General features: G+C 36.6%; 1 protein-coding gene across 3 annotated transcripts; it reads right to left on the bottom strand.

Moving 5' to 3' along the window:
* Nucleotides 1-147: 147 nt before the first annotated feature.
* On the bottom strand, nt 148-3,684 carry LOC113703343 (AT-hook motif nuclear-localized protein 24). Of its 3 annotated transcripts, none has more exons than XM_027224673.2 (2): nt 2,072-3,683; nt 148-498 (listed from the first exon to the last, which is right to left on the bottom strand). In XM_027224673.2, exon 1 carries the CDS (start codon nt 2,976-2,978, stop codon nt 2,100-2,102), a length of 879 nt encoding a protein of 292 aa, XP_027080474.1. In that variant the 5' UTR covers nt 2,979-3,683; the 3' UTR covers nt 148-498; nt 2,072-2,099. The 3 variants fall into 3 exon arrangements, with proteins under 3 accessions (XP_027080474.1, XP_027080473.1, XP_027080476.1); XM_027224672.2 differs by lacking the exon at nt 148-498 and adding an exon at nt 840-1,253; XM_027224675.2 differs by lacking the exon at nt 148-498 and having other exon boundaries at nt 1,763-3,005; nt 3,296-3,684.
* Between the last annotated feature and the right edge of the window lie 7,820 nt (nt 3,685-11,504).

Raw genomic sequence — 11,504 nt, 5'->3', positions numbered from 1 at the left:
AGCCAAGCTACACAGAGACTGACTAGTAGTGAGGTGATCGTAACTATAGAACCATGCACTCACTCTCTCTGCCTAAGCTTTGCTTCTTTTCTTTTTCTGCTTGTATTTGTGTGAAAGAAAAAGGACAGAGAAAATAAAGCATTGAAGTAGATAAAAATATATTGATCACGATCATTGGTTTACCAACAGCCCGAAAGAATAAAAGAAAGAGAAAGCAAGTTGAGTTGAGAAGATCCATATGGATGGTGTCTAATGTACTACTCGCCACCATACACTAGTGTATTAACATATGCTGATCCCAGAATAAGAAAAATGTGCCAGCAGCATGATATGATCTCTGGCACTATAGAAAGAAATGCCAGGGGCCACTGTACATAAGATTCTAGGTGTCTGTGGATATCATACCTCTCCTTATCGATCTAAAAATCTGATAATATGTGTGGAAGACCCCGAAAAACACATACCCGATACGGATTCTCCAGCCACATAAACCTTAAACTGAAAAAGTAGCAAATTGGAAGGGTACGAATTTAGACTGCATCCAATCATTGGCCATTAAAAATATTAATGTGTTGAACTTGAAGCACTGACAAAGCATTTCAAAGATGAAATTTTGGGCCCAAAGAATAACCCCCCAAAAAAAATCAATATAGGTTCAAAGAAAATCCCTCGTTAAAGTTGAACCAGGTCAAGAAAAAAAAAAAACAAAGAAATGGCATTCAAAAGAGAGAGAAAGATAAAGACAGATCCAACATTGATGGAATAAAATAGTTTTTTTCGATCAGAGGTTATCTAGTTGTAATTTGTAAAATGAATCCATGAAACTAAAGGAGAAGAAAGAGAAGAAAGATGATCATCATCCCAAGATAAAAGCAAAAGCTGCAAGGCCGAGTGAAGCGAGTGTTTCTAGAGAATGGATAAGCTTGTGAATCTTACTCCCCTTACATGGGTTGTTGCATAAAAAACAAGCAACCATTGTGAGCAATCTAGAAAGGGTTTCTCACCCTTGCTTCAATTCAAAGATTCTTAGCTGTGTTCTAGTCTTGGTTTTTGCATTCTATCCCTTCCTTCCCAAACCCCTTAAATTTTACACTCTTAAAGAGAACAAAGAAATCTAAACTACACTAAACTAAACTGAAGTCCGAGCCTCTAAAACTATAACGCTCAAGAGACATCTTGTCCAGGTTGGTTGCCTCTTCCCTTCTTTCTTCATTGTAACCGCTGCATTGCCTCGAAAAGGAGCTCGTTTGAAACTGTGCACATGTCCAGATATATATGACTCTCTTAATAAAGGCTCTCTACATTGTTCAACCCAATAAACTCTAACATTCATCAGAATGGGAAAAATGTTGGAAACTGCAATTTTCTAAAGCCCATACTTCCATTTTCTATCTTCTCGTAAATATAGCATCATGACATGCCACCTAACCATTCAAACAGTCAAATGATTTTGTCCAAGCAAAAGCACTCTTCTTAATGTCATAGAGTATCATCCCTTGAAAAACACAATAATTTCAACTCTAAATATCATGATTATCGCATAATTGGTTCCTGTTGGGTTCGGGGAAAAAAGGAAACAATGTTCAATGCGGTATACTAAATAAGATGATCATGGAATTATGACTAATGAAATGGAATGGAGGAAGTGTAATCTGGCTTGGAAAGATAGTGGAAAACAATAGCAAATGTTAATTCATGGATAACTGTTCTTGTTCTTGAAGATCATCATCTTCCTTTCCTCTTTTTTTTATAGCCAGATTAATTACTTGAATTACTTGTTGCCTATTCAAATTGACCTCAATCAAGAAAGAAATAATTTACAAAGTTCTTTAATCAAAATACAAATGCAGAAGCCACATCATTCTACTCATCAAACAAAAAAAAACACAAAAGACCTACTAGCTAGCTCACTAAATTAACCGATGGAAAGCAAACTCAACACATGATCATAAGAAAAATCAAAAGCTGAAATATTGCTCAAAAGAACCAACCTGAAAACTCTTCTACCTAAAGAGCTGATCAAGATAATTAATAAACAAAGTAGTGGTACTAAATCATGAGAATAATTCACCTTAAATCAATTCATAACCTGTTATGAGTTAGAATGGAGGGCGACCAGTAGCCCAATAAGCTTCATTAGGCAATTGAACCGAGTTGAGAAGATTAGGAGGCATGCTAAACAAAGAAGGGTCCGCCATCAATTGCTGCTGCTGCTGCTGCTGCTGCTGCTGCCCTCCAACCGGTCCTGGAGATCCCAGTGATCCTCCTTGCATTTGCAGCGAACTCTCATCTTCATCTAGTGGAAGTCTCTCATATGCAGCATTGCTGAAGGAAGCAGCCATGATGACAACAGGCCCTGATGCCATAAGTGCTCCAACAACACTTCCCCCCACCACTTGCCCTTGCCCACCAGCTAAGTATATAGTCAGGGTTGTCGCGGCCGGAGGAGCAGGTGGGGGTAAGAAAGACCCCGCAAGGGATAAGATCTCGAACCGGCCGTGCAATGTCACTACAGCACCCGGTGAAGCCGGTTGCCTAAGCGTAACGTTCGTTACGGTGCCAGTTCCACTCATGATGCATACCCCTCTTTGGCGTCTCCTGGCGAAATTCGCCACGCTTTCCATGATATCGCATCCATCTGCGATTTCCATAACGTGGGTTCTTAGCGCATTCGCGCTGTCACGGGTGATAATGATGGGGGGTTTAGGTTTGTTCTTGGATCCAGCTGGTCTACCGCGAGGCCGCCTTGTGATTTCTCCTCCGTCTCCAGCTGAGCTTCCTCCATCTTTCCCATCGCCACCGTTGATGTCATTCTTTTCCTCGCGATCTCGCTTTTGGCCCATGTTTAGGCCGCTGGTGCCGCTGTGCTCATCTTCTGAATTATGGGTCTGGTGGTGGAATTGCTGAAGATTGAAATCTCTAGTGTTGAAAGGAGGTGGGAGGGAATGACCATGAGCTGAAGCCGTGACTGGATCCATACTTTCCCAAGTCTTTTCTCTTTTGTCCTAGAAGGATGTATGTGATGAGGTTGCCAGATGAAAGTACAAGTAAAGGCTGAAATGATTCAAAAAGATGGTGAAAGCTAAAAAGAAAGAAAGAAGTAGACTTTTGGGGATGAGAGGATTTTTGCTTTCTCTTTCCTTTTCTTGCTTTCTGCCTTACTCACTTTGCTGGCCTTGTTTTTTAACAAATCAGAGCACTACTCAATAGTTTTCATGACCATCAAGAGGAAGAAGGCCGAGGAAGAAGAAGAAGAAGGAGAAGAAAAGAAGTAGAGTTTCTGGGTGTTACCCACCAAAATTTAATTCCCAGCTGAAAAATTCAATGAACTCATTCAACATATCCCCCAGCTAGCTCAAGGCTCAATCCTCCTCATCCTGAGTAGCTTAGCTTTACTTGCCGATGGTGCTCTTGTTGTTTTTGCTTTTGCTTCCCTAAGGTTATTTCAGGTTTTCTTGGTGAGGAGTATGATATTCTTGGAGGGTTTTGGAGTGGTAAAAGATAAGAGGACTGAGCTAGAGAGTTAGAACAGGTCTTGTTTGGTTTGTGCTTGAGTTACTAATGTAGGAGATTGGGTTAGGGTTAGATTTTGTCGAGGATAGATTGTTGATGGGGTGTGGTTTTTTGGTGGTAAGATTGCGTGCCCGTGGGCGGTGGATGGGTCCTCTTCCCCCTCCTTCTTTTCTCTGTTTTTTTTTTTTTTTTTTTTATTGATTGTCATCGTCTATACCTATTCCTTCCCTTCTTTTCTTTTTGTGTTTCTCTAATGCATAACAACAACATATAATCAATCAAAAACTATCAAAAACTGTGTCTCCAAAAGAAAAAGGTTTCCTCAAAATTCAACTCTTCCCTTTGTCCATTTCTCTTTGCTAGTCACTAGTCCCAATAGTCCCAATCCAAGAGGGCTTTCGCTGGTTTTTGTCTGCTTAAATCAAGGATTGCTTTGTTGTACTTGGTTAGTGATTCATGATTGGTTAAGGTTTCCATTTATTATATACTATTAATATTTATAGTTTGATACCTTCTTGCATGGGTGGTTATATTTATGGTAGTTTTGTGTTTTAAAAGTTTGACATGTTTCACCAATGGGACAAGGCGAGTTACAAAAAGAACAATATTGTTTTATACATTGACAAAAACAAACGTAAAATAAATATGATATGAGCAGGTACAATAGAGCATTGTGAAAAAGGATTCCACATGTATATATTCTCACAAATAATTGCATACGAACTTAAAGGAGCTCTTTGGTTGGGAATTCAAGTGCTGAAAATGAAAACACATATAAACAACTTTTATATATCTATATTTTAGCAACTCACATTCCCCTCCATCTTCTTGAAGTTTGATTAGCTTCTCCATTACGAATTCCTAATCTACTATCATGCAACCAATAAGTTTCTAGGGCATTATTTAGAATATTAAACAGTAAAATAGTAGAGAAAATCTGATTCATATTGGTCGTGAATTGCTAATATAGATGAAAAAGAAATGAAATGTGTAGAATAATCAAGATTATAAAGTGACTTAGTATTCCTAAGTAAAATGCACAACTTTTTGCGACAGCTTCTTAAACTGAAAAACTCAATGAAGTCATGACTGATTGAGTTTCTAATTCTTACTAATTAATTCATGAGAAATATATGACTTTTAATTAAGCATGCTTTTGAATACAAAATCCAAATCCAAAATCTATTTCGTATAATATATTGTATAAAATCCAAATCCAAAACCTTAACCAAGTACTAAAATTTCATTGTTATTTAGAGTAAACTACTAAAATTTAGATGGATAACAAAGTAAGACAGACACATTCTTAAGCAATTATGTCATAGTATGGTCTTGCATTACAATATCTATTTCGATCCTAATACATATTTCATTTCAGTTCAAATTCGGATTCCAAGACCGAGGGCTCCTTTGGTAATCTAGCAACCTTCTGCAACCATTAGGTAGTTAAATTTCTCATGGATGGAAATTTTCTTTTTCTTTTAAAGAACAATATTCTAATAAACATATGGATATTGCTCAACAAATTGAATAGGAAAAATTCAACGCCTTATAGAGAGTGATCTACAAAATCATGGGAAATTTGCAACGGGCTACAAGCAATACATATAGCCGGGACAATTAAACTTGACTTCATCTTTTCCTACTTCAAGAGAAGGAAGTGGTCACAAAGATCTTTTTTTTTTTTTAATACAATTAATCTCAATAGCTTTTTTATTCTTACAGATTTCCAAAAAAAAAAACACTAAAATTGGAGGTGGGAGGGATAGTGACTGTTTGAGAGCCACTCAGAGATATTTAATCCATTGGACGCCCACATGCACCACTATCCTCTGCAAACTCTATCTCTATCTCTCAGTGTGTGCAAGAACCAGGGGGGTCCATATGCGACGACTCACACCGACACGTGGCAAATCCCCCCGCAATTCGTGGGTCTATTCCTTGAACTACGACATCTTCTTAGTCCTTGTCCTCGGCCCTTAATTTGTCTCGGTCCTTCAAATCATATGAAACCTCTTGTTGCATGCATATGCACGGTTCCTTTTCCTTTGCTACCTTCAATGTATAGTGGTATATCCCATTTTTCTTCTAGTTCTTGTTTTCTTTCTTCATAATCTCTTCCGACCCATAAGTCGTATTGTTGGTTACTTGGTGATCGAGTGTTATGTGTGCATTTTTGTCAAGGAAATGACTGCTAATTAAGGACTAAGATTTAAACATTATACTTTCACATCAAAAGCGTCTTTTTGACTTGCATGAATTGCAGACCAAAAGCACTAGGTTTGGTAGTAGTTTGCGAATTTTCAAGTCTTTTCAGTCGCTTGTAGCAATCTTTTCATCAATGCATGGACCGCAAACCTTGCTCAAAGGTATAATTTCACAAACCTTGCTTAAGACTTCTAACAATTTCACAAAGCTCCCCTTCATATTTCAAAATTACACATTCTTCCCTTATTGTTGCAAAAGTACTCTACTACTCCTATATAGGATACTTAATGACTTTTTTTTTTTTGGAAAATTTTTAGAAATTCCAAGGAAAACCAAAATTGACTTATTCCGCCTCTTTCACGTTTCCACCTTTCTATCTTGCTTTTTTTTCCACTTCCATCTTTGCGCAAATTCCCATCATCCATTTCTCTTTGCCTAATATTTCTTTTCCAATTCATGATCAAATTCTGTCTAACGTCTCTTACCCGTATTTGTCCCTCTTCTTTCCCTTCTTCTTTTTTGTCTATCCTTATCTCCTTTTTGCAAACATGATTAGGCTCATCTCTTTTTTTTTCCTTTTAATTTTAAGTGTGATGGGTTTGATTTTTCTGCGTCTATTTGTTTTATCCGATTTTGGTTGATTATGGGTAATTAAACTTGTTGATGTCAAAAGTCAAGAATTTGAGAGAATTTGAGAGATGGATGGGCTTTAGAAATGGGTGGTTCAAAAAAAAATAAAGGATGCTGCAAAGAGAGAAAAAGGAAAGAACTGCGCAATTGGTTGTTGATGAAGTGTTAGTTTTGGGTAATATTTGAGGTTGATTTTTATCTAGTTTAGCACCAAGTGATAAATTTAACTGACTTGTTAGGAAGTGTAGAGGCTAGAGCTATTGGACATAAATTAGGTTGCGTTGTTTTGAGTGCTAGAATTATTGAAATTTATTATGATTTAGACTGAGGTGTTTGCTTGGCTTTTGTGGTAGTGTTGCTTGGAAGAAGTCAATCATCATAGTTGGATTTTTTTTTTAAAAAAAAAAACTTTTATTTTTGACAGAAAGAGTTTGTTAGCTTTGGTGTTAGAAGAAAGGCAATCAACAAAGCATTTTTAATCTTTCCTTTTTATCTTTTGGTAGAAAAGGTAGTTTGGGATGTTTGAAGGAATTAGTTACCTGTTGGACCTATTTTCAAGCATAAATAAATAGTGAAAGTAAGGGAGATGAGTGTAATTTCTGAAATCTAGAGGGAGCCTCCTGAAATTGGTAGAGACCTCCTCAAGGGAGGTTTCTGAAATTATATATCCCTTGATTAAAATGAAAATTTGCCAAGCTTCGTGAAATTTGGAAAAAGAAAAAGGCAGGAAGTGAGCAATTTGGTTCGTGAATATGTGTTGACCAGATAGAAATCACAGTGGAATTTGTTATGCAATGAAGATAGCGTGCAGTTCACATTACCTATTGGTTCCTCATGTTTCACCAGTCTTTGTAGAAAATTTCTATTGGATTTAATATTTTAAGGGGAAGACAGTAATGGATCGGATTTCAATCTGACTTAATTTCCACCTGCACGACCGATATCTTTTTATTATTTGGTGTATGATACGAATAAGACGAAGAGATTATTTCACATATATAATTGCAATTTTCTGCTGCAACAGGACGATATTTGACTCATCATCAACAATTTGGAAAAAAAAAAAAAAACATTTTTGTACTAAAACTCACATTTATTTGTGTAACTATGAAAATGGCAATGCCTAATGAGGATATGCCTAATGACACTAGCTAAGAAGGGTTCTTTTAATTTTTTTTGTTTTCAAGAAGTGAAGTTAAAATTGAAGGTCTATATACCTAGATACAACGGGGAAGACTAGATTTGAATGTATAGATTAAAATAGTAAATGGCATTTAGAGCTCTTTACGCCGTCAGACAAATCTATATATATCTAGGAATCACAGAGGGATTTAGTGGGGGAAATTCAGTAGACACAAGGCCAACAATACATAAATGGTACTTTAGCGAACACATTGGCACAATTTTGAACTATTAATATTTTCGTCATCCAGTAGAGAAGATTGGACCATTGCTCTGAAAGATAAAGCAAACGGGATCTACACAGCAAATACTGCTGCATTGATATCTGGGAAATTCTTCCTATATTTATTTCCCTGGAGTAATTATATCTAATCGCTAGTATACCATATAATCATTGTCTCACATATACATCTCGTATAAATCAAGATTATGCGCGCAGTCTATCCTCCTTTTGAAACACATAGTTAGTGAAATGATTTAAAAATTTCATTCACATCCTTAAATGAGTTTTGTAATATTTACTATTAATCCTTAAAAGTTATCTATCATATATATGAGATATAAGTCATGCATTTAATTAATACCTTTGATAATGAATCACTACACTACCTACCATCATTAAACGAGTAATCTATATAATTGTGATGATTTGTTCAACAAACTATAACTTCTTTTAAAAGTCGAATCCTAAATGTGTCTTGTAAACTCAGTTTAGAACAGTGCAAAACTTGTTCTTCTTCATTGTTTAAAATCTAAACTAGTCCAAGAATTGTATTTTTCTTTTCAACGATTTACTTTTTCTTACCGTTTTGAGTTTAAACTAAACGGTACATAAAGACACTCCCTAGATATATAAAGCTAGTGAAGTGCTCATGGTTGATGTTATTGCTAGAACAATGTTTTTAACAGCACAGCAACATTTTACATAAGGGCAAAACCTCCCGCCACCAGCAATTAATCCTTCATTTTTACTTGTAAAATAGGAATACCAACTTTTTTTTTTTTTTTACTCGCGGCGTATACGCCAACAAGTCTTGTATGCCTGCCACGTCACATTAATTTGAATTCTAATTTCAAATATTATATACTATATAACATGCATTCAAACATGCTAATATATACACACTATACGAAAAGATTTACCCTATCAACTACATTATGGCCGTTTTAGTTTAAAATTGATGTAGCTAGCAATAAAATTATTGCTGCGGCAATACACATCACCGCCCAGTACTTACAATTACTTGATGCAAGAAACTAGGAGTTTAAAAACTGTGGCTCTGATCAACCCTTTGAGAAGAGAAGATGCATCCATGATCATAGGGGAGTGGTGCAGTCATGGAAAGTTTTGTTTGTTTTGGGTTGGTACAGGGTGCAATATGCTTGTTAATTAGGCATTGCAGTTGGATGCATCAGGAGCTATAGGGAGGGGTATAGAGGTGAATGGCTGCAAATGCATGGTTTGACCGCATAATTTCAGATATGAGAGTGTGGGTGTTGGTGTTGGTGGGCTGGGCGAGGGAGTTGGGGTTTGGGAGAAAAGACGCGTGGGTGGCGCTGACACAATTAGAAGGCATCAGCAGCAAGAGCAAGAGCACGAGCACGAGCGCCCTCCGCGGGGGATTCGTTCTATGTTGGATTGGTTCACAACACACTGTTTTATTACTTGCTTTTTGATGAGTAGTACCAATTCTTAATGTTGTTGGGATTCTCTCTTTCCTTCCTTGGTCCTGAAACTGATAATCTGGCTGATCCATCCTCTTGTCGTTCTCTCTCTCTCGCATGACTTTTTTTGGGCGGAAACCCATGTAGCCAAGATGCTCATTGTCGGCTCTCCCTCCCTCCCTCCCTCTCTCTCTCTCTCTCCCTATCTCCAACCTCTTGCCTCAGTTTACCTAAGCATTGTGAGATAATCTCATGCATGAAGACTGAACAAATCTTAAAAGAGTTTCTAGTTCAAATGGACATTTCGCCACTCGTGGACATTGGAAAAGTATCTAAAAAAAAAAAGAATTGTATACTTGAATGAGTTATTTATTGCATGTAAAATGGATTTGAATCCATTCTTGAGGAGAAAAAAATTGATTGTTTTAGGAGTACCATGTAATATTGCCAATTAGCTAGTGCTTTTACATCCCACCATGTCCATTCACAACTCATTTAGGACCGAAGCAGTGCGCCACAAATACCTAATTTCTCTCGCCAATGAGTCAACTCTGAGAGGTTTCCAATTGCGGCTGCCTTTTACTTGAGGGGTTCAGTGAAATAGATCATCCTTCTATTCGTTTGGTGACAAAGATACCGCGACTCAATTTTCTTTATGGTTACTTTTTTAAGCACTAAGAAGATTTTATAATCTCATACAGATAACCAGAGTCATATCAGTTTGTGTAGAACCATGAAATCATGTACAGATTAAGAGATCAAATCTAATCCAATAGGTATTAGCTAGGGAGGAAGAAGAAACAAGAGAAAAGGGCAAACAACCAACAAAGTTCAGGTAGGAGAAGGAAGTTCAATTTCTATCATCACCTTCTCCTTTCCCACCTTCCTTGCCCCGCTCCCCTCTCGCTCTAAACATATTTTAGCAGAGAAAAACCTAGGACAAGAGTCTTCGAGGTACAATTCGAGTTAATGAAATTTAAGTAGAAACAAGAAAGGAAAGGAGGGTACATACCCATGATTATGGAATGTACTTAGTCCTTACCTCATTTGGTTTATCACGCAAAGTATTAAAATCTTTAATGACCAGAGCTCTATTACGATTATCTATGACCATCCTGATGCTGTGATTGGACATGAAGAAAGCTTAAAATAGACATCTTGATGCTATAGAACTTATTGATCAACTTGTATATTTTGTTAATGAAAAAGGCAGAAAGATGAGAGCCATGATTAGCTCCAACTCTACACTATTGAATATTGATTGATTGATCAGCCGCATAAATACATGTACCTAATGATTACTTGTCAAAAACCTTGGCCTGTTAGCTAACGCAAGAGAGCATCACACCCTTTATTTTAGAAGTAATCTAAAATGAAGAAGATTATAGAGTGTTTAGGTAGAAAATAACTATTACATTTTTTTTGTGTGATGTAATGCATGAGAGATAAAAAGATGATAGAAAATATGTTTGTAACTATTTATAAACAATAACAAGATCTATAAGTGATAAGCGATCATCTTTTTTCAGTGAGAGATGGTGAGAAAATTTTATTGAATTTAGTCTTTTCATGAAGTAGATATTTTTCTAGGCTTTTGTGAGCCCAATGATGTGCATCAGTTGTTACAAAAGCGGAAAAAAGGGTAATAGTAATTGATTTTGAGAATTATAAACGCATACAAAAGTCTAAATTACGTTTGAAACTTTAGAAAATCGTTTGAGTGTTTATGAAATAGGAGTAGATGTGCCTAAAATTCAAGGAAGAGAATCAATAAGTAGCTTAGCTGTATTAAAAAAGAGTTAATAGCTAAAGATTCAGGACTATTAAAACATTAGGGCTTATGGAGACTCATAGGCGAAGTAAAATAACTAGTGAGTTCTTCAAGATTAGCTCACCCTCACAGGCAGGCTCCTGCCATGGTGGAACAGTGTTAACAATGTAGCAAGTAGATGAGGTTCAGAAACTTTAAACAACTTGGTGCTAATGACTGGAAATATTTTAAGCACTACTAAGTCACCAGACATTAATTAATCAATCATTTCCACTAAAGATATTGATGCCTTAACCATTCCATTAAATTATTATTATTCTACTTCTCCAGCCACCCCACAGAGGACTGCACCAATTGGAAGCTAAAAACGAAAAGAAATACTAAACCAATTAAGTCCCATGTGATAGTGTGATAGGCGCCAATGGCATGTAATCAGGGAGGTTTTAACTGTTCTGCTTTCTCAAAGGGCGATCTTAATTTTCATTTCATCACCTTATCCAGCTCCCCAATTTGCAGCTTTACATAGTTGCTTTGT

Source organism: Coffea arabica, chromosome 8e (assembly GCF_036785885.1).
Source record: "Coffea arabica cultivar ET-39 chromosome 8e, Coffea Arabica ET-39 HiFi, whole genome shotgun sequence".
Classification (NCBI taxonomy): domain Eukaryota; kingdom Viridiplantae; phylum Streptophyta; class Magnoliopsida; order Gentianales; family Rubiaceae; genus Coffea; species Coffea arabica.
This window is presented reverse-complemented; position numbering and strand designations above follow the sequence as displayed.

Coding starts and splice junctions, on each gene's coding strand:
- LOC113703343 (XM_027224675.2), bottom strand. CDS start 2,978: ATGGATCCAGTCACGGCTTCAGCTCATGGTCATTCCCTCCCACCTCCT.